General features: G+C 39.7%; 1 protein-coding gene across 1 annotated transcript in view; it reads right to left on the bottom strand.

The window, feature by feature from the left end:
- The window catches only part of ABCB8 (ATP binding cassette subfamily B member 8), a 1,506,569-nt gene that overhangs the window by 1,372,452 nt on the left and 108,365 nt on the right, over positions 1-25,752 (bottom strand). The window contains exon 2 of the mRNA XM_044067605.1: positions 21,112-21,463. Within this exon, the coding sequence (XP_043923540.1) occupies positions 21,112-21,463 (352 nt within the window). The remainder of the gene's footprint in view (positions 1-21,111; positions 21,464-25,752) is intronic.

The raw sequence follows: 25,752 nt of genomic DNA, 5'->3' as shown, positions 1-25,752 counted from the left end.
CATCAATAAAGAAACCAGGAATAAAACCGAGTCCTTTATTCAATAATGCATGTTGTTCGTCAGTTAAAACATGCTGTGAGATGTTAAGTACATTAGTATGATGTTCATTTACTTTATCACTGACATGAAAAGTTCTTCTAAGCTTGTGACCCCTGTGTTTCCTTCCTGCTCTATGTTTCTTACCCCTAAAGGGTGTTGCGATGTTCTGCCCCTTTTAGCATTTGGAGAGTCCCCAATAATGGATATGTCTGTATCTGTAGTAGAGGATTCCTCCCCAGATGTAATATAACCTGTACCTGACTTTTTAAGGATAGACCTTGGTCTTTTTTTCTTATTAAAAGGCACATTCTTGGTTCCTTGAGCAAACCTGACACCCTTCTGTGATTCAAACTGTCTGCCCTTTTGATAATCTTCTTTGTCACGTGCAAATTTATGCAATTTCTTACTCTTAAGTATGCCCAGGCTAGAGGTAGAAGAGGCTTAATTACTAACAGTTAGGATAGTAGGAGACGAGATAAAAATGCTAATGTTTGGCCAGTCTGTGGGAGGGTCCCCAGGAGTGGATGGTGCTCCTGTGAAGGTTTGAAGGCTGGGAGGGTGGAAGCTGGTGAGGAAATGGAGGGTTTTGTTTGGCAGTATTTGGGGGGGGGTGCCAGCATCCTAGAGGAAAGCGATGGTGGCTGTGGTGCCTGGAGAGGGTGGGGATCCATCGGATCTGGCTTTGTGCAGCCCCATTTCAGTGTTAAATCATGATTATGGGGTGTTTATGTCAACGGTGGTGAAAGAAATGGCAGGAGTGATGCCAAAATTGATAGATATGGACAGGTGTGGTTTTGTGTAGGGGGGGGCAGGCATTTGACAACACTGACAGAGCAGCGATGGTCTGGAGGGAAGCGAATGTAGTAAAATACCACTGTTATTGGTGCGTCTTGATGCAGAGGCAGCATTTGACAGAGTGTGCTGGGATTTTTTTGTGAGCGGAGCACTCGAAGTAATTGCATTCATTGAAGGGATTGTGAGGTTGATTGGGAGGATGTGCGAAGGATCGGAGGCAAAGGCTGAAGTGGTTGTCTCTGCTTGGGCTGGGCAGGGGTGTCCTCTCTGCCCTTTGTTGTTTGCATTATACTTTGGAACAACTGGCAAAGGGAAATGAGGGACTCAGAGGTTCAGGGATATGGTTGGTGTGGTGATCAAAAGAGGCTGGCTCTATTTGCACATGACATTATTTTATGCCTGACAGAACCAGAGGGAGACACTAGAGTGCTGTGGAACATACTGAGATTGTTTCAGGCCTTTTCTGGAGATGGGATTGATGATGCCAGAACAGAAGCAGTGGCGGTGAATTATGTGCCCGTATATGAAATGGTTCAGTGGTATCCATACTTATGGGGACATGATGGAATGAAGTATTTGGGAGTATGGATTGAAAATGATACCGATGTGGCAGCTGGTGATGTATGGGAGGAGACCAGACAAAAGATAATACAAAAATTTAGAGAGTGGAAGCTCTGTTAATTGGATGTTGATGATAAGATACAGGCAGGTCAGGCATGTTTTTGTCAACCACCAGAGGAGAAGTTGTGGACAGTAATTAATGATGAGCTGGGAGATTTTGTCTTGGGGGGGACGGCAGGAGTCAAGTGGGAAAGGCTTATTGTTCCAGTGGGCAGGGTGGATTGGGATTGCCCAATTTGAGGGGGTGTTTTGAAGCGACACAGTTATGGCTCCTATGCATAGCACAGGTGGAAAACTGTAGCTCGGGGTGGAGAAGAATGATGGAGAAGCAGATGGGGGGGCTCAAGTGGCAGAGCGAGACTGGGATTTTGGATGCAAACCTTTAGGGAGAGCAGCAACAATCACACAGAATATTATATTCATAGAGTGGCAGAGTAGTCTAGGAACTGAGCCGATATGTGGGTGAAGATTCTGCCAATGAGGGTGGCTGCAGTTGGGGATGCAAAAGGTAGGCAAGAGGGGACAGCAATATATTGGAGAGGGCTCGTGAGGGAACCAAGGTATTGGGAGCAGGTGGCTAGAGGGGGGGGGTGGAATGGGAAGATGCCAGGAATGTACTTGGACTGCAGGTTGGAGATTGCCTTCCACATCAAGGACTGATATCAGAGTGTGGACGGGGAGAGGGAGGTGGGGGTCCTAAGCGGGGGACCAGCACTGGTGGAGTTCTTGGTGGAATCTAGAGCAGAAGTTGCCTGTGAGAAAGGAATGGTAGGTTGAGCATGTAAAATGTTGCATGGTGACCATGAGAGTCAATCAGAGAAGACTGGGAAGACCTGGGAGGAGAGACTGAATGGGCAACTCACAGGGAGGTAAGTGGGAGGATATGTGTGTATGTCTTTCTGATGTGTGGCAGAGTCTGAAAGATTTAGGATATTTGCCTGAAGTGTTTGCATGGATATTTCTATGCCCCAGGTGAGCTCCAGGGAGTCTTTCCTCAGGTGGACACCGGGTGTTGGAGGTATGGTGGGGAGGAGGGAGGTAACTTGGAGCATATATTATGGGAGTGTAATGAGTTGGCTGACTTTAAAGATTCCCTGTGGACTGTTCTGTCAGAAATTCTGGGTGGGCAAATTGGAGTGAGTAGAGCTGTGATGCAGGGTTGGAGTTTCCTAGAAATAAGTAAGACTTACTGAGTCTAATTATGATGGCTGCCATGGGAACAATGACTAGAAGGTGGAAATCAAGGTGTAAACCAACTTTACTAGAAGTAATAAAGATAGTAGCAGAAATTAATCGGCTGGAACTAGGATCTTTGGAAAGGGGTGGGAGTAGATTGCATGGGAAGGGATGGGAGGTGTCACATCACTACATGCAGGGAAGGGGCAATGTTTGAAGGATGGTGGGATCTGAATGAGCTATATGGTCGTTGACTGACAATGACTGGATACATGAAAAGTGATGTGTACAATATTTGCAGCTACAGTTGTGATGGCATGGTTTGTAAGGCATAATGTTTGCAACTGAGATTGTGCCACTATGGTTTCTTTTCCTTTACATAAATGTAAGACTGACTATGTCACACGTGATAATTTAAGAGAGATGTTTTTTTTTTTTTTACAAGAAACATTACTTGAAGTATTCATAGGTGTTTCCTTCATCATGTGATCAAACGAACTAGAAATTATAACAATTTCATGAAAGTGAACAATGACAACTTCATTAACAGGACAGCTTACGGATGGAACTCTCTTCCTCTGAGACTGAGGAAGAAGTATTTGTTGTTTGCCTTTAAAAAGGGACTGGATGAATAGCTAGGTGACAGGGTATTTGACCCTAGCTTAAATGCTAGCAGACTCTTTGAAGGCTTTATGTAGACCCAGAGTCTGTTTTCTCCTAAAAACATTGAAAACATGGACTTGTGCAAGTAGGTCCAGTCTGTGAAGAAGCTTGTGGCAATTGCTCTTGGCTATTTCCAAAACAAGGGGGAACAACTCTTGCCTGGGCTAGAAGAGAGTCACCATAATGATCTTTAGAGAGGATTTGTGAATCTTCAGAATGACCTTGGGAATCAGTGGAAAGGCTTATAGGAAATTTCCGATACAAAGAAATGAGAATGCATCTATTTTCCAAATCTGCTTGCAAGGCATCCTGGAGCAGAATTTTACCAACTGTTTGCTGTGAATGGAGCTAGAAAGCTCTTTAAACTGAAGTATCTAACAGACACCACAGGTATTCTTCACAGTTGGATCAAATCCAGAAGACCCTGATTTAATTTCCATTCATGACAGTATATCCTGGTCCTGCTCAGCTTGTCTGTCACAGTGTTTTACTCTAATGGAATGTAAGATGCCTATATAGTGAGACTGTGCTGAACTAGTATGTTCCTGGCTACTATGTCTAATTTGCAGAGACAGTAGTATCCTTGGTTTGTTTATGTACCATGTCACTGTGCTTTTGTTTGTAATCACTTGCAGTGGCCCTGGAGAACACAGATGATAGAGAAGGCGGAGTGCATTTATGACTGCCAATATCTCTTTTAGGACTGTGCATTTTGGTCTGTCTTTTTTGTTCTAAAGATCCTGCACTATTATCGCCACAGACATGGCTCCCCAAGCAAAGTCTGTGGCATCTGTTGTCATAGACTGTGCTGGAGATGGAAGGCAGAATATGAGGTCTGGATTCAGATAAAATTGGTCACCCCACAAAAACAAAATTCCCTTTTTACAAATACCAAAACTGGAATCTGAAATGTTGGGAATGCTCATATTGGGACCACACAGATTTTAGGTATCACTCAGTATTCTTCATGAGGACCATGGCTAGAGGAATCACACATGCCATGAATCCTAGAATCCTGAGAAAGTACCTTGCTGAAGTCCTGGACTGAGTGAAAAAACTCAGGAACAGAGCTAAATACAGATCTACTTTTTTATTTCCTATGGGGAAAGGCTCTTTGAACAGAAGTATTTAACAGACACCACAGGAATGAAATAATGTGGGAAGGAGTCAAACAAAACTTCTGAAAACCTTAAAAATTTTTGAAATTGGAAGCTATAGCAACATAATAAGCATTACATCTAAAGTTATCAAAACACTGAAAAGGGAATACATGGTAAAAGGTTGTGAAGGAATAGCATTTTGAACTTTGGGACTTTCACAAACTAATTAAGAAAAAAAAGCTCTAGGCCTTTTCTCCATGAGGCTTCTTACTCTGATACCAAAAACATTTTTAAACACATTTATTGAATTAACACTTAAGACATATGCAAACATATGTTTGTATAAAAGAAAACAAAACATGTTAACATGTTCACAGTTGCAAACATTATATATCATATACATGCTTTTATACAGTTATCAGCAATTCAGTATTACATACATAGCTCAATTCCTGAATTCCTTTAAACCTCACTACTCCTCCAAACCATTATATGCATGTATTCTTCCCACAATTTCCATTTTTTCTTCAAGTATAGTTGGTTTAGACTGATTTACATTTTCTAGTAACTGCTTTTCTGACAGCCTCCAGAATTAAACTTAACAAGGCCTTCCTATGTCTAGACAATTCAGATTCTGTACCCTAGCTGAAAAATAAAAAAAAAATTCCTTAGTTACATCCACTTGCTCACCCAATATTTCTGACCAAGTACCCTGGATGGAATTTTTAATGTCTGCCAAGTCATTACTCTCCCAAAACATATGTTCCTAGTTACCACTTTCTTCCTTATTACACCTCCAAAATTTGCCATCTAACTGAAGAATAATTCTCTAAAGTATGCTTGGGGTATAAAAATATCCATACAAACATTTCCGAGCAAAAATCTTAACTCATATTTAGCAGCAATACACATCTCTTTCCACAGTTTCCTTTTGAACTGCTAATCCATTCTCTCTTCCAATCTTTTCTAACCTCCTCTTGTTTCCTATAGTTAACAAATCAATATATATGTCCTACTAATTATCCCTTTTTAACAGCAGTTTCTGTTCTAGATCTGTTCTAGAATCAACTAAAACTTCTTAACAGAGAAGGTCTTTCACTTAGGATTCTCTTTGCCTATACTCTGATATCACTGTTTGATAGTGAAGGCAGTTTCTATCCTGCAGTTCAAATGTCTTCTTGGCCTCTTCCCGTTCCATTCATTGGCAGTTTTCTCCAGTAAATTTCAGCCCTCTTCTTGTCTATTCTCTGTAATACTAATTTCAGTCATCCTTATTGGCACAATCTTCTTTCTCCATTCTCGCGTTGCCTTAGTTCTAAGAATACTTTCTGCTACTTTACAAATACAATATTCTGTATGGCTGCTGTTATTCTCTTGAAGTATCTGCATCCAAATTCTCATTCTTTCCTTATTTCTTGAACCCATCCCCCCACTTCATCATCATCATCAACATCCCTTTCTGCTTTGACTTATAGCTTTCAGCTTGTGTTATGTATGTCAGCCATAACTGTGTAGCTCTAAAATATCCATTCAAATCAGGTAATCCTAAAACACCTTGATCTATTTAAATGATCATCTTATCCCACTTAACGCTTGCCCTCTTCCCCTCCCATATAAATTTATTCAACATTTTAATTATGTTTACAATTTTTCTGGTTGATAAAAATATGCCTGACACATATATAAAATTAATGTGACGAAAAACATTTTCGGTGCTTGCATTTTACAATCCATATCCATAAACAAGACTTTCCAGTTTCTCATTTTTTGTAATAACTGTTTAGTCTCTTCCTACATATCCTTAGCTGCCATAACACAACTTTTTTTAACCCATACTCCTAAATACTTCATCTTATTGTGTCCCCAATAAACATGGGTATTGCTAAACTAATTTGTGTGTGGGTACATAATTTATGGCTATAGCCTTTCTATTATCTTCATTAATTTTATAATCTGAAAAGACATGAAACTGTCTCAAAATGTTCGAAAAACACTGAGATGTCCATTTCTGGACTTAACAGGTACAAAATAACAACATAAGCAAATAAACACAAATCTTCTTGATTACCATAACAATTATATGCTTACATTTCTGAGTCCATTATTTTCTTTGCCAACGGCTCTAAATATAAAGCAAATAAAGAGAAAAGAGGATACCCCTGCCTGGTTCCTCTGTTTAGACAACTTATCAGAGAGGAACCCTTTCATTTTAATTATTGCCTCCAATCCTTCATACATCCTCCTTATTAACCTTATTATTGTATCAGGGAATGCAAATGTTTCCATTGCCCTACTCATAAAATTCCAGCTTATTCTTTCAAATGCTTTCCCTGCATCAAGATTCACCTACAACAGCAGTATTTTCTTGCATTCTGCTTTCCCTGGGATCATCATTGTTCTATTAAAGTTGTCAAATGCTTGCCTCAACTTCATAAAACCACACTGATCCATACCTATCAATTCTGGCAACCCCTTTGCCATTCTTCTAGCTAGTATAGACATAAACACTTTATAATCGTGGTTTAAAACTGAAATGGGTCTGTATGACGCTGGGCCTGATGGGCCTTTGCCGACCTTAGGTAAAGCAGCCACCACAGTTTTCCTCCAAGATGTTGGCACTTCCACGCCTTCTAAAATACTATTACAGAAACTCTTCCAGCTCTTTATCACTTTCTTCCCTCATAACTTCCAATCTTCCAAAGGAATACAATCTGATCCTGGAGGCTTTCTTGAAGATTGGTTATACATCACTTTTTTATCTCACATCCTCATATATTAACTTTTAATTGTAAGGGCCATATCTATCTCTAACCTTGTCACAATTAAGTCTTCCTTAAATATTTCCATGTCTGCTCCTTCCTGATTCCCACATTTCCTTGCTTTATACTAATTTTCATAACATTCCTGAACTATCTGTAAATCCGCTACAGGATCGTTGGTTATTTTTCTTGTTATAGGCTTATTAAATTTGGCTACAGTCCCTTATTTTTTTCTGAGTAGTTGTACTAAGTTTATTTTTTGCTCTGCCATTCTACAGTTATCAAAAATAACTGCTTAACAGCAGTCTTTCTAAACCTATGCATATTATTCAGATATTCCCTTATTTTTTTCTTTAGCACTCTGCATTTGTGCCTCTACTGGTTCTATGAGATTCCTCTTATTCTCAATTCTTGAATCTTTGTCAACCCCTCTACCTAATTTCTATCACTTCTTAATCATCTCTCTCTCTCTTTTTGCTACCCTGTTTTAAACTCCATTTTCATTTTATCCGACTCTCTAGCTATAACTTCTGTAGATATTTCAGTCTTCCCCAATACCTCTTGAATAATTTCTGCTATCTATTCCTTAAATTCCTTTCTTTTTAAACGGTAGGTGGGAAAGCACCATTGTTTAATTTTTACTTCATTGCCCTGTATTTGTATTTTAGTTTTTATTAATGCATAATCTAAAATAACTGGATTTGTGTCAAAGCATTCAATTAAATGCAAATGATACAGTGAAATACAATTTCTGTCTAGTCTAGCCCAGTTATTGTACCTTGGGTATAACATATAAGTTCTGTCAGAGTTCCTACTCTTCCATACCAAACAGTTTTATAAATTTCTTTAGAAATCTACCCTCTTGTGTTATATTTTTCATTCTACGTCCCCCTGATACAGACTCAGTAATGCATACCAAGTTCCAGTCCTCACCTATAAGTAATATTCCCTGTTGTAAGCTGATTATTTCTCCCTAGGATTTCTTTGGCTCCATAATACCAGTTTTTGGTGGAATATGAACACATACCAACATAATCTTCCTATCTTGCCAACAGCCCCGTACTATCACAAATCTACCACTACTGTCTTTTTCCTTTTTTCTATCACTATTGGTGGCCCCTAGTAATTACTAATTCTCTCTTCCTTTGTCCTTGATACTGTACTGAACATCCATCCTGAAATCCTTTCTTTGTCAAATTCATACAGTCATTTCTTTTCAAATGTGTCTCCTGAAACATTTTTCTATCACTATTGGTGCCCCTCTAGCAATTAGTATAATTCATTCTCTTTTACTTTATCCCAGATATCCATCCTGAAATCCTTTGTCAAATTTATATGTTAATTTCTTTTCAAATATGTCTCCTGAAACATTATTTCCACTCTACTTTTCTTAATATAATTCTATACTCTTTCCTTTTGCTCTACAGCTGCAAGCCCATTCATATTCAATATGGATAGCATAGACATTATGCTAAATAGCTATTATTCCTACCTATTATACATGACAGTTTAGCTGACTGTGTATTTCCAACATTTGTATTACATGCACACAGTAATGTTTGCACAAGCTGATTTTTTATACAGCTGTTTCTTCTCATCTCCATTTGAACCTATGTCATGTTTTTCAAGACTTTTTACACCCCCATCTCCTATTAACTTAAAGAAACACACACAACTATGTGCATGTTCAAAAAAATGAAGTTTTAACCCTTCAGATAGGAACAATTGCTCCAAATCGACAGCTGCATCCTTGTTATCTGCATCTGAACCTATGTCACATTTTACAAGATTTTTGTTTTAATGAAAATCCTTAAAAAACAAACAAACAAAAAAACCTCCCAAACACCCCCATGACCTACTAACTTAAAAAAAGTACACAAACTATGTAAATCTTCAAATAATGAAGTTTAACCTTCCTGATAGGAACAAATGCCCCAAATTGACAGCTGCACCTACAGGCATTACCTAGCCTAAAATTAGGCCATTCATGCTAAAGCCTGTGTTCCCACTTGCACTCATTTATGTCTATTATTTTCTTATCCCTTGCTTTCAGAAAACATTAATGTTTAGGCCTAAGAAAAAGTATACTAGCTATCTTTATAAAACTGAATTATACACTGTTCTATTAAATGCAATAAGACTGCTAGGGAGGCTGCTATCTTGACGTCACTTCCCATAATTTCAAACTATTTTTCACTGAACTGGTTGCCATTGTACATTTAAATTTTGCATTTTTTTCAGCAAATAATTCACAGAACTCTCAAGTGCTTGCATCTGCAGACAGCTTGTCTCCATAGAAAAGTACTCAGCAAAAAAATCTTTGTAAATTTTACTAAAAAGGAATGCACATATGCAGTCAGCTGCAGACTTCTAGACTCCCACTGAACATTTTCCAACATAAAAAAAACAAGCCGATATCTTTGCAGATGTAAGAAATATTTTAATTCTACATATAATCAGCACACTTTTGCACACCACCCTCGCCCACGAGGCTGAGATCACAGCATATTACCATTAAACTTGCTTTGGTCAAGACTTTCTGCTCTTGGAAGAAATATAGTGTTTACAGTACAACATTAATGTCTTTAACACTTAGAACAGTCACTGAAAAGACTCCCCAAGCATTTAAAATACCCCTGACTACACAATAAACAATACTGTTTTACAATATATAACATGCAGTTTAAATCAATAAATGTTTTATACAAATATGAATATGAACAAAATGCTTTTAGTTACTTTTTCCCCTTTTAGTGCCCTTCTAAGCATTAATAACACAAAGTAGGGGATATGATCTATAGCCCCCCACAAGTTTAACAAAGTCAACAAAATCCAGTCTTTTTCAGCCACTTTTTCTTGCAAAAACATATTTCACAAATATGACTGATGCTTTATAGTCTCTCATTTATTTACTAATTTCAGTGTTGCTGATTTATTTCCTGTTCATCTTTATCTCACAACACCAGACTCTGGTTCAAGCTCAAGGTACTCCTGATTCTTCTAGTCAACTCCTGTGCTTTTTCCCATCACTCAACCATTTTCTTTTTGAACAGTAAAAAATATTTCACTGGTAAAGTCTCTTTAAGAACTTTACTGCCTGAAGAATGAGAAGCAGAGTCCCCTTCAGCTTGCTGGCTCAGTTTTTGCAAGATAAACTTTTTCACCCCTCCATAGTCTGCTCTGTATCAAAAAATGTCTTTGTTCCTCCAGGAAAATACTCTACAAAGACAGCTAGATACAAGAGCTTAAATATCACATCTGCCTCTTAGCATTCCCTGATTGATGGGATAAGTTTCCTTCTCTTCAACCTGGTTTATAATGAAAAATTATTTTCTACAAACACTCTGCTGTCTCCAATTTTAATATTGTGCCCTTCTGTCACAGTTTTATCATAATCAACTGTTTCAGCTGGTATGACTTCACCTTTGCTAATACAAGTCTTGGCTATTTTCTCTTGGCCAGGTTTAGGATATACACTAAATATGCCCTTTCAATTAACAAATCCCACTGTGGAACTCCAGTCCAGTAGCTTATTTGTACTTTCATAAAATTAATATAATCTGTTACTTAACAGTTTCTCTGGTACAGCAGGAAATCACAGGTTTTCTTTGTGCACTGTCTTCTAATTCTGTTTTTTTTTTTTTTTTTTTGGAAACAGTTCTTCTTTAGATGCCTTATCCTCAATCAGCTTATCAGCTTCTTCGTTTCAGCCACTGATTTTTGCAGTGTTATCAGTTCATCATAAGAACTAGTTAAAGATTCTTCTACTTTTTCCAGCCTTTTATCTGAGTTAATATAGTCCTTCAATGTTTCATTTATTTTAATCACCTCTGAGTACATTTGATTTATTTTAAATTACTGGAAGCCATCTCTTGAAGCAAAACTGAAGCTTGAACTGCTTTTGGATAAACAGCTTCAGAATCCTTCCCAGTGTTTTCTCTTTACCTTCTATGGTTTATTTTCTTTGAGGTTTTCAAAACTTCTTCTTTGCTGGCATTTGGGCAGTGGTACTTACTACAGAGTAACTGAATTTTACTCAAAAATCAGTTTCAATGGCACTTCTTTTTCTCAGTTTCTGTTTTCACACTGAGAAGGCTGAAGTCAAGCTGCTGATCAGTGTGCAGCCATCTTGAAAGTCTCAACCCCTTATACACTTGTGGCAAAAACCAAAATAAACAGTCTCACCAAAATTCAGGTAAACAGATGTTTAAGAGGAAATGGCAAAGGGGTTCCAAAAAGAATTCTGGAACCTCCCAATACCAAGTACAGTCCAACATATCAGAATAACTATTTAAGGGACCTTGTTCCCACCCTAGCAGACTCACTTCCCTTTTAGAAAGTTGGAAACTCTACTTTTCTTTTTGACAACAGATAGTTTCAGACAAATGGGTTCTGAAGATCCTTCACTAAGGTTACAGATGGCAGTGGGAGGGAATTCCTCCTTTCCAGGGGGTAATCCCTCATCCACCAAACCAGACTCTTATTTTCACCTGTTCTTCACCACATGCTGTCAAAGGGTGTGGTAGAACCAGTCCAGCAGGGGAAATGTTTTTATTCAATGACGTTTTTAGAACTAAATAAATAAAATACATGGAGACCATTCCAGAATCTTTCGTTCCTAAACCAGTTTGTGATACTTCCCAAATTCAAAATGATGTCACATTATAACCTATTACTACTACTACTTTTTTCAAGTTCCCTGGTAACACCAGCTTTAAAATATGCTTATCATCACATCCCTACTCATCCAGACTTCAGGAATTTCTTAAGGTTTTGTGTGTCTGGATCACATTATCAGTTCTCTGCCTTACCCTTTGGACTATCCACTGCACTTAGTGTTTCCCAAGTACCTAACTCCAGTTGTAACTCACTAGAACTACAGGGTATCCACATTTTCCATATTTTAATAACTTGCTTATCTTTGCAGAGTCTTTTTCGAAGCCTCGGGAAACTCTAACTTGCACGTGAGATGTCTTACACAAGATGGGACTTCAAGAGAACATTCAAAAGTGTTTTTTGACTCCTTCACAAAGGATTATGTTCTTGGGGTGTCAGCTAGACACCGCAGTTCAAAGAGCTTTTCAACTGTTTCAAAGGTTTCCACTCAGACTTTGGTCACTGTGAGGAAAATAACATGGAATTGCGGGTCTTCTAGAATCTATGACTCTCAAGATAACCCTGGAAAGACTCCACATCAGAAAGATACAATAGTATCTGTAGTCTCTTTGGTGCCAGCATCAACATCCTTTGCCTTTTCAATTCCGTGTGTTGGGATGCATCAGAAAAGAAATCCTTTGGTGGAGACAGCAAATATCCTTAAATCTGGGTCTCCTCTTTTCCCTCCCTCTTCCAAAGTAACAAGTCACCACAGACAACTTACATTTAGCTTAAGGAGCAGTTTCAAGTTGGATAAAAGTGCAAAGTGTGTCAGAGATCATGGACACATGCAAGCACATTAAAATAAAACAGATGCTTGCCCTGATCAAGGCACTCAATTCTCAAACATTTTTGGTACTAGGACATCTTCAAGTTGTTACAGACAATACCACAATCATGAGGTACACCAGCAAGCAAGAGGAAACCAAGTTGTACTGCCTTTGCAGACTAGCCATGTTAGCTTGGGATATAGCTACACAGCTCAGTGTCACTTTGCAGATACCTTACATTCTGTCAGAGCAAAACTGTGTGACAGACAAGCTAAGCAGGCCAGGTGTAGACCCTCAAAAATGGAAACTCAGTCAGGGGGGCATCTTCCAATATTTGATCCAGCTGTTCTTCAAGTAGACTATTTGCCTCCTCTCTGAACAAATAGCCGGCAAGATTCTACTCCAGGACTCCATCCAAGAAGGCCTGGAAGATAGATGGCATTTCCTTTTCTTGGATAGGAATGCTCTTGTGTGGTTTTCTACCCATTCCACTGATATCTAGGACACTTCTTAAAATTCAGAAAGAATCCCCCAAGATTATTTTGGTGACTCCCTTTTGGCCCAGGCAACTCTGGTTCTCTCTTATTTTGGAGAATGGCCAAGGGTAATTACCACAACTTCCCTCACAGACTGGATCTACTCACACATATTTGATACACCTCAGCCCTAATCACATTCAACTGACTGCCTGGATGATAGGATCTTAATTCCCTTTAGGCACTTGTTTACTGAGGAAGTACAGCAGGTACTAATGAAGCAAGAAAGTCTGCCACTAGAAAATCATATATTAGTAAATGGAAAAGGTTCTTCATTTGGTGCCAGCAACATAACCAGCACCCACCCATACAGGGCTACTTGTTCTCTGATTTTACAATATTAGTATGAGTTACTATCACTTGGTCTTTCTTACTCTATCAAGGTTCATTCATCAGCCATTTCAGCATGTCTGCCCATGGATCCAAGGGTTTTTGCATAAGAGGTCTCCAAGAAAAGTGGTGGTCCCTCCTTGGGATCTTAAGTTTGCATTACAGAAGCTAAAATACAGTTCATACATTTCAACTCCTACTTTGTGAACTCAATTTTATCCTTAGTATCACAGGACAGTTCCAACCTCACTATCCCCTCCCCAACACAAATAACACTAATAAAAGCTTTACCCTCAAAACAGTTTTCACCACTTCAATCAAAATCATGCTCTCCAAACTAAAAACCTTACAAACAGCAGCCGACCTACTTCCCAGCTATTTCTTGAAAGTCACAGTAGATGCTATTGCTTTCCCAATCTCCACTGTCCTAAACAGATAAATTATTGAAAACTATGTGCCCAAACTCTGGAAAATATCCTATGTTACACCCATACATAAAGACGGGACCTCCACTTACCTTAATAACTGCAGACCTATTGCTATACTCTCCCCCCTGGCCAAAATCCTAGAAAATGCATCCATAGCCAGGTGCTAAAATATCTCCTAGACAGCAACATGTCACCTACTCAATATGGTTTCAGACCTGCCCATAGTACCACTGCAGCCCTCCTCTGCTTCACAGACACACTAAACCGTCTCAAAAACAAAGGCCTGCAGGTGTCAATTCTTTTTTTGGATATGTCCAAAGCACACCAAAGCATGCTAAACATCAATATCACCTGGTTCCAAAGCTACTTAACTGACAGGTACCAAGCTCTGAAATGGGAAAATTCTCTCTCTCAGCTGCCCCATAACTATAGAGTCCCCACAGGTTCTATCTTAGGACCACTACTATTCACAATCTTCACAAATGACCTCTATACCTCCACACAGCATGCATCTATCATTCAATATGCAGATAATACTACCTTAATCTGTGCTGCACAAAACATTCCCACCCTCCTGCAAACAACTCAACTAGCATTCTCCGACATTGAAAACTACCTTACCAAAGCTCAACTTATCCTCAATCGAAAGAAAACACAGCTTATAATTATAACCATTTCTAACAAAAACACCGATAACAGTCAATTCACTATCTACTCCAAATGCTATGCTGCCGCCTCCCCAGTCCAGGGGCTAAGCTTTGGGAATTAAATATAGATAGACACCTAAAAAAAAATTAGTCATCTCTTCAAAAACTAAAAAAAAAAGTATGCCAAACTGGGATCACTCTACCGTAGCAAACCATTTTTACATATGGCTCAGTGGCACAGGCTAAAGCTATGGGAATAATCATAGACTACTCCTAAAATTTGATAGTCATCATCTCAACAACTATTAAAAGTACATACCAAACTGGGATCACTCTACCGTAGCAAATTTTTTTACCAACACCACAAGATCAGCCATTGCTACTTCTATCCACCCTACTCTATGTATCTCCCATTCTGACTAATCTCAACAAAACTGACCTAAGCAAAATGGAAGTCTGCTATAACAGAATTGCCTGCTTTGCTGCAAATTGCTCATACAGAACTCATCACTGTACTGCTTTGAGAGAGTTCCACTGGCTTGAACTGCCCAACCTCCCAACCTACAATTAGCTCTGCCGTCATTCTATCTATTAACTCCCCAGTAAGTGTACTGCCCTCAAAAACCTAGTACAACATCACTCAGCCAAAAGGCCTCTTAGATCATCAAGCAAACTACTACTAGAAGTCACTAACAGCCACAATAGCTTTGGAGACGCACTATATAGAAGTTCAGTGGCTAAAAAATGGAACTCTCTCCCCACTAGCATACAAAACACATTGTCCAAAGCCTCCTTTAAAAACCTCATTAGGCAACATCTCAAGCAAAGTTGGCAGTGCCATGACTGCTTCCCAGGCTAGTGAAAGCAGATAAGGTACACATACTAAACCTAGAGTACTTGATAATAGTTTTCACTCTTACTCACAAACACTGGCTAATGTACAATGTATGTACTGTGCCTGTGTACTATGTATGTATTCTACCTATGTTCCAAATTTCAGCTGTACACCACAAATCTATTGATTATTTTTAAATTAATATTTTCTTGCTTGTTCTCTCCACTGTAACTGTTGATGTGCTGCATACCACTGTAAAAACATGTCTATTGTAATTTGTGTGTATACTGATCATGTCTAAATATCTAAACGCAGCTGTAATTTTTCTATGTGAAGCTTTTCTCCCTGGGCCTCTGCTGAAAAAGGGCCTTTTCGACTCAGTCAGATACCCCCGGTTAACAAATGTAATATAAATAATACTTGCTCAGTTTGAACCAGCAAACCTGGCTAATTTGAGGTCCTTAACACGGAAAACAGTTTTACTGATTACTCTTGACTTTTACAAGAAAGGTATCTGAGTTGCACTCTGAGTTATGGTGAGTCAACCCTATTTCATTTTCCATAAAGCAGGGTTTCTTTGAGAACTAATCCTTCTTTTATTACTAAAGTGATATTCAAGTTTAATTTAAGCCAAACTATCAATCTCTTTGTTTTCTTTCCAATACCTAAAAATGAGGGAGAAAGGATACACCATACCTTAGATATCTACAGACAACTCGACTATTACCTTGACAAAACTAAGAACTAAATCTTTTACATCTCTTGATCAATTGTTCATTTCTTCTGAAGGTAAGAAGGGACAACCTGTGTCAAAACATACCACTCTAAAAATAGCTGTCTAAGGCTATTACCGTTTGTTATACTCACAACAAAACTATTACAGGCAGTGTCAAGACCCACTCCACCAGGGCCTTGGCTTCTTCTTTGGCTTTTTGGAAAGGGTTGTTTTTAGAAGTATTCTAGAAGCTGCAACTTCATCTTCTGTACATACTTTTACAAAGCAGAATAAGCTTGATTCCTTCTCTAGGTCTAAATCAGGCTTTTCTAGGGCCATTGTCCAAGGACTCCTGGAGTCTTCTCCTTCCACCTCCCAAATCTAGTAAGCTAGAGTAATCTACCCATAGAGCTAATGCTACTGCAGAAGTGATCACAATGATGAACATAGTACAGTTGTGCTCATTCTGCTCTACACCAATAGTCAATCCCTCCCTGGTCAGATCCGACCATAAACTAATCACCATGGAAATCCACAGCTCATCCACACACCCCGCAAAGGTAACCACCTTGAAAAACTTCTCCAAAGCTGACTAAAAACAGAGGTGGCTAACTTCACGGCACCCATGCCAATGGTAAATTGCTGCATGACTGCCGAATCATACACCAATCACTGTACAAACATAACATAAATGCATGGAACTAGCCATACCCAGCAGAACTAAGACGCTCTCCTCCAAAAAAAGAAAGCCAATCTGGCAGTCCCCTTCCATTAATAAACTCTACAACAGGAGGAAGAAACTGTTGCAGTAAAAGGTGAAGTCCCAAGACTGGAAAAACTCCCTTATTAGCCTCAACAAAAAGTTGAATCCCTCATCAAATCCTCTAAACCCAGCTATGAAGGTAGAATTGCAGCAGACACTAAAAACAATCACAAAGTCTTCTATAGCTACATAAAGAACCTCCATGGCAATACCCAGATTTGCTCTGAGTTACTGCACAATGGTACCTCCTATACTGAGCCAACAGATATTGCCAACATACTGTCCGACAGATTCAGTGTCATCATTACCCCCCCCCCCACAAAGGACCAATCACAATACCGGAAGAATGCCAGGCACTCAGCATTACTGCAGCACAGGTTAAAGCTGCATTGTCCAAGGCCAAGAATACAGCTTCTATGAGACCCGATAATATCCCTGGCTGTGTTCTACATGAACTGCAAAGTGAACTGGCAACACATCTGTGGCCCTGTTCAGTCACCGCCTCACCTCAGGCTTTGTGCCTACCGAATGGCTCACTGCTACACTCATCCCTCTCCATAAAGGAGGAGCGACTGCAGACCCTGGAAATTATCACCACATTAGCCTGACGAGTCTGATATGTAAAAGCTATGGAGCGCATCATCATGGACCTGATTAACAAAGATATAGGAAATCTCCAAAGACCCCATGCAATTTCGCTTTGTGAAAGGGAGCTCATGCCTGCTCAACCTGGTTGATTTCTTTGAGTAAGTCACCAGGGCTGTGGATGAAGGTAAGGCAGTGCATACAGCCTACCTCAATCTGGCTAAGGCCTTTGATACCATTCCTCACTCAGGAATTATTGAAAAACTCACCAAACTAAGCATCAACCCTTATATCACCAGGTGGGTTACAAATTGGCTCACAGATAGAACACACAGTGTGAAAGTAGCAGACTCCAAGTCAGACTGCTGACCAGTCACAAGTGGAGTCCCACAGGGATTGGCCCTGGGTCCTCTCCTGTTCAGCATCTGCTTCTCAGAAGTTCAGGCCAACACAAAGGGACTCTGGCTGACCAACTTCGCAGACGACTGCAAACTGGGAGCAATTATTAACTCCCCAAGTGATGCAGACATCCTACAGAAAGGCCTTACTGAGACCAATGACTGGTGTCGAAACTATGGCCTTAAGCTTAACACCAAAAAATGCGTCGTCATCCCCTGTGTTAAAAACTCAGTTCCCGCTAATTACCACATCGATGGGAGCCCACTGAACACTTAAGGTGTTATAAGAGATCTGGGGACACAGGTTGACAGCAACCTCTCCTTTAACCACCACATTGCCACTGTGGTCAGAAAGTCCTTCTATGTGGCACATCTAATTACCAAGCGTTTTGCATCTAGGAAGAAAAATGTCACTGTCTCTCTCTACTCTTCCCTCACTAGATCAATCGAGTATAATGCCTCATTTGGCATGTACCTCACTAGACACCAGTAACAGCGGGAAAGGCCACAGAAGTACCTCACGAAGAGGATCCTAGGGATTAAACACATGTCCTACACAGACAGACTCCAGCTATTCTCTGTCTCATATTGCCTACTCAGAAGCGATCTTTGCTTGACTTAGGAAGCCATGTCTGACCAAGCTCTGTTCGAAATGCTACATCTAAAGAAATCCCAATCCCTCCACACCACACCCTCCAGAGAGCTCAACCTCATTACCACAATCAACAGAACATGCTGGAGGGACAGGTTCCTCACCCAGAGACTGCCCTTGCTCTGGAATAAATTTCCTATACATGTCAAGCAGAGCACCTCGCTGTCCCTCTTCAAGAGAAATCTTGATGAGTGGATGGGAAATAGAAAGTTCACCCCGGGGGATCACTCCAGTGGCTCTACTTGACAGAGGCACTGGAAACTAACATCGGGTAGCACAATGCCAGGGCACTTCTATGGGCTAGGCTTGTAAAGGCTCCAGGCTCATTAGCCTAGTACACACTTATGAACCTAAGTAAAATGAAAGAGTTGGTAAGTAAAATGAAACTTATGTACTCATCATAACAATAGAGCTGTGTTTTCCATTTCCATCCTTTCCTCAATGGATGGGTTTCCGATCCGACCTGCTCCCTCTCTCCATTCCCCTTGTTTTTTTGTGTGCTGTTTATGCCAGGATGTGGACATTTATTTATTTATTTTTTTGTTATTTCTAGCATTGTTTTTTCAGGGTTCAGTCTCCCTATCTCTCTACTGGCATAAAAGCTCTGTAGGGCTTCATGTCCAAACCTGGCTTTGAAAGCTGGCTGACTGTTATAACGTATGCAGGATATAATCCATATAGCCAGGGCTACTACAGCAGTGATCATTCAAACATCTACTGTTATGGCAAGTTTTCTTCTCTACTGGGTCCGTGCTACTTCTACTATAAAAGCACCCTCTGTTTTAATGGCATATCCTACATCAATGAGTGAGACCTGTCAAGTTACTCCTCTGCTTTATGAGCCTTCTCACTTCCAGTCTGATGCACTGACAACTAATCTGAAGTTAGAGACTATCCTTTCCTCAACCTTATTACAAATCTCATCTACCTAATTCTGGCAAGTAATACACCTCTCAACTGTACCTGATTTTAGAGACGTCCCTGATTTTGACTCAAACTTTAGCTCTGTCCCTTTTAATCCTCCATAAAAACTAGTCATTTTTAGAGGAAAGGTGGTGAATTACATTTGACAAATAATGACAAGAATTAAGAGTTACAGACTTTTACTTCAGAAAATATGCACTAATTCACATTCTTTTATTCAGTCAATGTTCGATTAATAGTACTAATATTTTAAAAGTGTCCCTGATTTTTTTCTGATTTGTCCCTGATTTTGTTGCAATTTGTCCCTGACTGGTTGAGAGCTATGCCACAGACTGCTGTCTGCACTACTATACCAAGATTCACAATGGTAGGTCAGGATCTGTCTGCTCTTTCAGGTAATGCTGATGTACTATACACTTCTATAACTTTTTGTCATCTTGAGCTGAAAAAAAAATTGCTATGGTGTGTGTGTGTGTGTGTGTGTGTGTGTGTGTGTGTGTGTGTGTGTGTGTGTGTGTGTGTGTGTGTGTGTGTGCGTGTATACATGCTCTCTTTCTCTCCCTCTTTCCCTCTCCTTCTATACAGGAGTCCTCGATTCTAACTAAAGGAAAAGAGGAAAATAAAACAGAGTTAAAGTAAATTACCATAAGAAATGATAGGCCACATGAGATGCTCCAGGATACTAAAATTGGTGTAATCTACATTCATACTGTTGTGTGTGTAATACTCAAGTATCCAGTGTTGTAACTGAAGACTTAACCAAATACAAAATAAAAAGGCATTGGGTCAGTACGGTCATACCTCGCAACTGTACAGATTTTTGCACAATGTCCAGATTTTTGCCTCAAAATTTCAGTCTGTTCTTCATAAAACGTTTTTCTGGCAAATCACTTGGATGATCTGAGGAATTAAATTACTAAATAATGACATACACCTGAGTTTCAGACTTCATATCCTTTAGAAAAATGCATTTTAACACAAACCATGTTATTCTATCTACTTTCTAAGTTTGTAAGAGCACTGTTCAAAATCTGTTCCTAAGAGGTTGAGAGGTATGTCTCCAGTCCCTTCAGACTGTGTTCTAAGACTCTTATAACAGTTCTCTTCAAAATAAGAATCTATCTTGACAATCTGCAAGCAACAGTCACCAATAGTGCTAATGGCTACTACTCAATAGTTTGAAAAAAGTAAGTACTACCAACAAAGTTTACTTGTAAAAATATAACGTTCTTGCTGGTTTTTTTTAAGTTTCATAGTTAATGTTGCTACCCTTCCTATGGTCTTGTCTTCTGTCATATCACACTTCTGCTAACATACCACCTCATGGTCCCTCATAATACCAACACCTTCCCTTTCGACTGGGATCCTGGACTGGGAATGAGATCATGGTGTCACAATCCTGACTGCAAGTGGGGCAGTAAAAAGGAGAGACCAAGGAAACAAAATTCCACACAGTGGTATATTTAACTGCACTTCCATAGGTTTCTGAAAGCTACATCACGCACTGTGATGAAACAGAGAAAAATCTTTAACACTTTCCGTGCTCCATGTCCTATTTTAGGAATAAAACAGTGACCAGAAAAAATCATGCAGCTAATTGATATTAACGTTCACTGAACTTTACAAAAATGTAAATGGTACCACTGAATGAACTTAAAATGTCCAGTATAGTTTAACATTAAAGATATGTAGCAGCTCATAGAAAACTTGCAAACTCACAACTACAGCAGCCAGCAAGAGAAGCAGCTGGGGTCGCAAGAACTTCCAGAACTCGGGCCAATTAAACTGGGGCTCTTTTTCTTCAGATTTCTTTGATGGCCACTGCAGATGGTTATTGTTCACATCCAGCTGACAATAAGCAATGTTGTTATAGAGTCTGACTCCAACAGTCACCAGAGTCGGTCCTACAAAAAACAGCATCAATCCATTCTTCCTGCTGCACCACTGAATACGTCCAATTCCTTGCCATCTAACTTCGCGCACCCGCTCCCAAAATCGCAGAACAGAACTGGACTTCCTAATTTTCCCTGTAGTAGTAGTGCTGAAATGTCTTACTGGATCTGTGAAGGACCTGTGGCAAAGAAAGAAAGAAAGAAACTATTTAAGAATCGGAAAAAAGCAAAACTTCAGAGACTTATAATAATAAAAGTAATTTCAGCATTTCTAAGTTCTAAGTATTCTGAGTTTCTGGACATTATAAAACTTGCTAAAGAAGCTAAACAGCTCAAAGAACATTTACGGGGATTAAAATAGTAAAACTGAGGCCTTTTCTTTTAAAGCCATTTCTCTTGACTGGTTCCCTTTGAGGGAAGTGAGACACAATAGTAGGAGTCCTTGAGTCATGACATTCTGAAAGACAAACTACAATTCTAACAGTAAAATAATGAATTTCAAAATTCAAAATTTGGTGTTAATGCCAGTAACTTTTTGCAGAGCCAGGGGCTCACCCTCACACCCCTGATACTTGTATACTAACTTCAAGATTTCTGAATCACTGTGTAAGGGGAATATTGTGCAACATCACAATCCCAGATGTACATATTGGCTGCAGTTGCGAGAAATACAATTACAGTACTTGTACTTTCAACAGTCAACACTCCAGTACAGGAGCAGGGCACCTGTCCTCTATATACAAGCAACTGAGCTCCTGATCAGCCCACTTCATAGCACCCTGACTGTCCCTCTAAAAGTTTGGTGGATTGGTACCTAGAATAATTTACCAGCAGCATGGTTGTGATTTTTTGTAACCCTCAGGTCTTACTCTTAAAACTATAGGAGATCCTCAGGAGCTTTGGGAGTTTCTGGTTAAAGAGAGAAATGTTGAAAAATCAGTAGCTGTTCTCCACCACTGTCTGCACACATCTTCATAGGTTCATAGGTTCATAGATTAGTACTAAGCTAACTGCCCTTGCGAGCCATTTTAAGTCTAGCCAATTATCCCTTGGGAGACTCAAACCCTGCACCTTGTGTTTGTAAGGCAAACACCTTAACCATTAGGCCAACCCCCTCCCCCCCTTTCTGGCATTAAATGTAGTTATCCTTTCAGCAGATGTTGAAATGTCCTTCTGTCTGAGAATAAGATTGTCCTAGCAGGAAATCCAGGCAAAGGAACACAAAATCTTTTTGGTCCAGGGGACTTTAGAGGCCCGTTGTACATTAAACCAAACTAACGCCTCCAGGCACTTCTGACGGATCATCCTGTTGCCTGTTGCAAAATCATGCAGCATACAACCTATTGAAATATTTCATCTTAAAGTTTGTATGATGGGTTTCACAACTGCACTGATGTTCGATTTCTGTCTAGTGCAGCTAAAGAGATATTAAATATTGCTCATTTACTGATATGTCATAATTTTCATATTTCTCCAGCTAGATCAAAATTCAAGCAACATGGACAGAACTGCTTAGCTTCAGCTCAAAGCTCGATGAACCAAATATTGCTGATAATGTTTATATAACTTGACTATTTACTGAGGTACTCTTAGTTGTTTACAAACATTAAAAAAATTAATATTTATTAAGTTTATTGTGTCTTATAAAATCCAGCTTAAGACAAAATCTAATGAATGCTATCACTGTAAACATGACCTTATGCTGAACAGTTTGCTGTTTACACTGACTTAGCAACACTTATGGGTCTAGATATATGAACATCTGTTGTTTGAACTTCAAAACAATAATTGAAAGTTATGTACCTACCATAAAGATATAACCATGTTGTCTGTCTCTGTCTGGTTCAACCTGTGGATTAAGGGTCCAACACCAGTCAAATCTTTGACTTCTGACTCACCAGGGTCTGCCTCCCTTATCCACAATCCCCACTCCTCAACCGACCTCTCAGATCAAGTTTGCCCCATCTAAAACAAGCTCTAAGCTACAATGCTCCCAAAAATAAAAGAACAAGGGAGAAGATGACCTCCACTGCCCAAGTCATCCCAGATAAGGAAGTTTACCAAAAACAACAAAAGTGGGGGCAGGAAGGGGAAAGGTTGAAACAGATGGAGATAGAAAATATGGATCTATCATTACAGTAAGTCTATAACTTTCATATCTGATGTTGTCTTCTCCGTCTGGATTCAACCTGTAGGACACAGTCCTAAGCCATATAAAAATATCCTTGGGAGGAGCTAAGGAAAGGTAGCTAAAGGAAGCCCTATAACTTGACTTAATATCCAGCTTGTAATAAGTAACAAAGGTATGGTGGCCCACCCAAGTAGCCACTGTACAATCTTCATACAAGGATACTCTGGAAAAGAAAGCTGCAGAAGTAGCCATACCTCTGGTTGAATGCCCCTTAGGTTTTCTGGGCAAGGTCTTGCCTATTAAGCTATAAAAGAGAAAGAGATACAGTCTGATAGCCACTTCGATAAAGTCACTTTCAACTCAAGTCTGCCCAACCTAAATCTCAAAAAGAAAACAAATAATTGAGTTGATTTTCTAAAGGCCTTGGTCCTATCCCAATAAAATCTCAATTGCCTATACACATCCAAACAATCTAAAAAGTATTGACCCTTATTCAAAAAATTGGTTAAAAACACAGGAAGATGAATGGAGCTACTGAAATTACTCTCCAAACTCACTTTTGCAAAAAAGAGGGATTCATATGGACAGAAAAATCCTCTTTGTGGAAAACCAAATGAGGAGGACAGGAGTCAAGAGCTTGCAACTCTGAAACCTTCCTTGCCAAACCTAAAGCCACCAAAAATAAAGTCTTCCAAGACAATAACTTCAAGTGTAAAGTTGCAAAAGGTCCGAAGGGAGGCCCTGCAAGGACCTGCAACACAAGTAAATCCCACACATGGATTGGATCCCGAACTGGGGGATGCAACAAATAGGTACCTTTGAGGAAAACCTTGGAAATCTTGACAGCCACCAGAGAACATTATTCCCGGCTGACATAAAAGTTAAAAATAACTTCACCTTAACCGTACAAAAACTAGAGCCTGGATAAAAGAACTTGACAAGAAAATCTAGAACAGACTCTAAAGGAGCAGAAAAGGGATTGAACTCTTGAAATTCTGCCCACAGCACAAAACATCTCCATTTACTGGAATACACCTTCCTAGTCAAATGCTTCTAAGATAAAGACAAGATATGTATTAAGCTATTAGAAATTTTGGGATTCTTGGCCATCAAGGGTACTGGAGAAATCATGTGGTTAACTAAAGGGACTGTAGATTGAAATAATCCAGACTCGCTGGATGAGAAATGAGATCAGGAATGGGATCTAGATTCTAAGGGGGGTATTGCAGAAGAGGCCATAGGAAGTGGAAAGTACAGTTGTGTACCTACCATAAATGTAGATGTTCGAGTGTAATCACTGTTGCAGTCATTACTCTTGGGTTATCCTGCTGGCAGGCTAAACGCAGTCGGCCTGAATTCCAAAGTCCTGGTCCGGCGTCGGTTGCTGTCGCCTCTTCCCTGACGTCAGTGTGCCAGGAGTATAAAAAGATGCAGCCGACGCCATTTTCTTCAGTTTTTCTTGCCCCAGATGTCAGGTGCCCCCAAAAGGGTAGGCTAAAATTCTGCTTATAAAAAAGCATGCACTAACATGAACAATACCTTTATCTACAAGCAAATACACCACATAGGTTGTAAAGAATAGAGAAGTACAGATAAGTCTCAGCAATGAAAGGGGGATGGTGAGGGGGTAACCTGGACTGCAACAGTGAATACACTCTAACATCTACATTTATGGTAGGTACACAACTGTACTATGTTCATCATGTTTCACTGTTGCAGTCATTACTCTTGGGTTGAATCCCAAAGCTGAGGTTGGGTGGCTGTGCCTAAATATAATTAGGAGTGGCTATAAGGCCCTGCAGAACTGCAGTGGTGAAGCCTGCCCTGGATTTAGAGTAAAGAGGTAAGTGGTAATGCTTTGTAAAAGTGTGCACTGAAGTCCAAGTTGCAGCCTCCAAAATGTCCTTAGTTGGTACTCCTCTGAGGAAGGCTGCTGAAGTAGCTGCTGCTCTGGTTGAGTGTGGCCTGATGCCCTTGGGCACTGATTTGCCATGTTGAGAATAGCAGAAGCGAATGCAGTGGGCTATCCATTTGGAAATGATCTGCTTTGAGATTGCTTTTCCTTGAGATCCTGAAGCATATGCCACTAAGAGTTGCTCAGATTTTCTGAAAGCTTTAGCTTTGTCCAAGTAGAAGCGTAGCTGTCTGTGTATGTCCAAAAAATGTAGAAGTCTCTCTCCCTTATTCTGTGGGTTCGGATAAAAGGTAGGTAAATGAATTGTTTGATTAAGAGCCACACTGGACACTACCTTAGGCATAAATGTTGGGTTTGTCCTCAGAGAAACCCTGTCTGGATGGAAAATTATAAAAGGTTCAACCGCCATTAGTGCCTGTAAC

Source organism: Protopterus annectens, chromosome 3.part1, assembly GCF_019279795.1.
Source record: "Protopterus annectens isolate FY-2018-M chromosome 3.part1, PAN1.0, whole genome shotgun sequence".
Classification (NCBI taxonomy): domain Eukaryota; kingdom Metazoa; phylum Chordata; order Ceratodontiformes; family Protopteridae; genus Protopterus; species Protopterus annectens.
The sequence above is the reverse complement of the archived record's forward strand: the minus strand, read 5'-3'. Positions and strand labels throughout refer to the sequence as shown.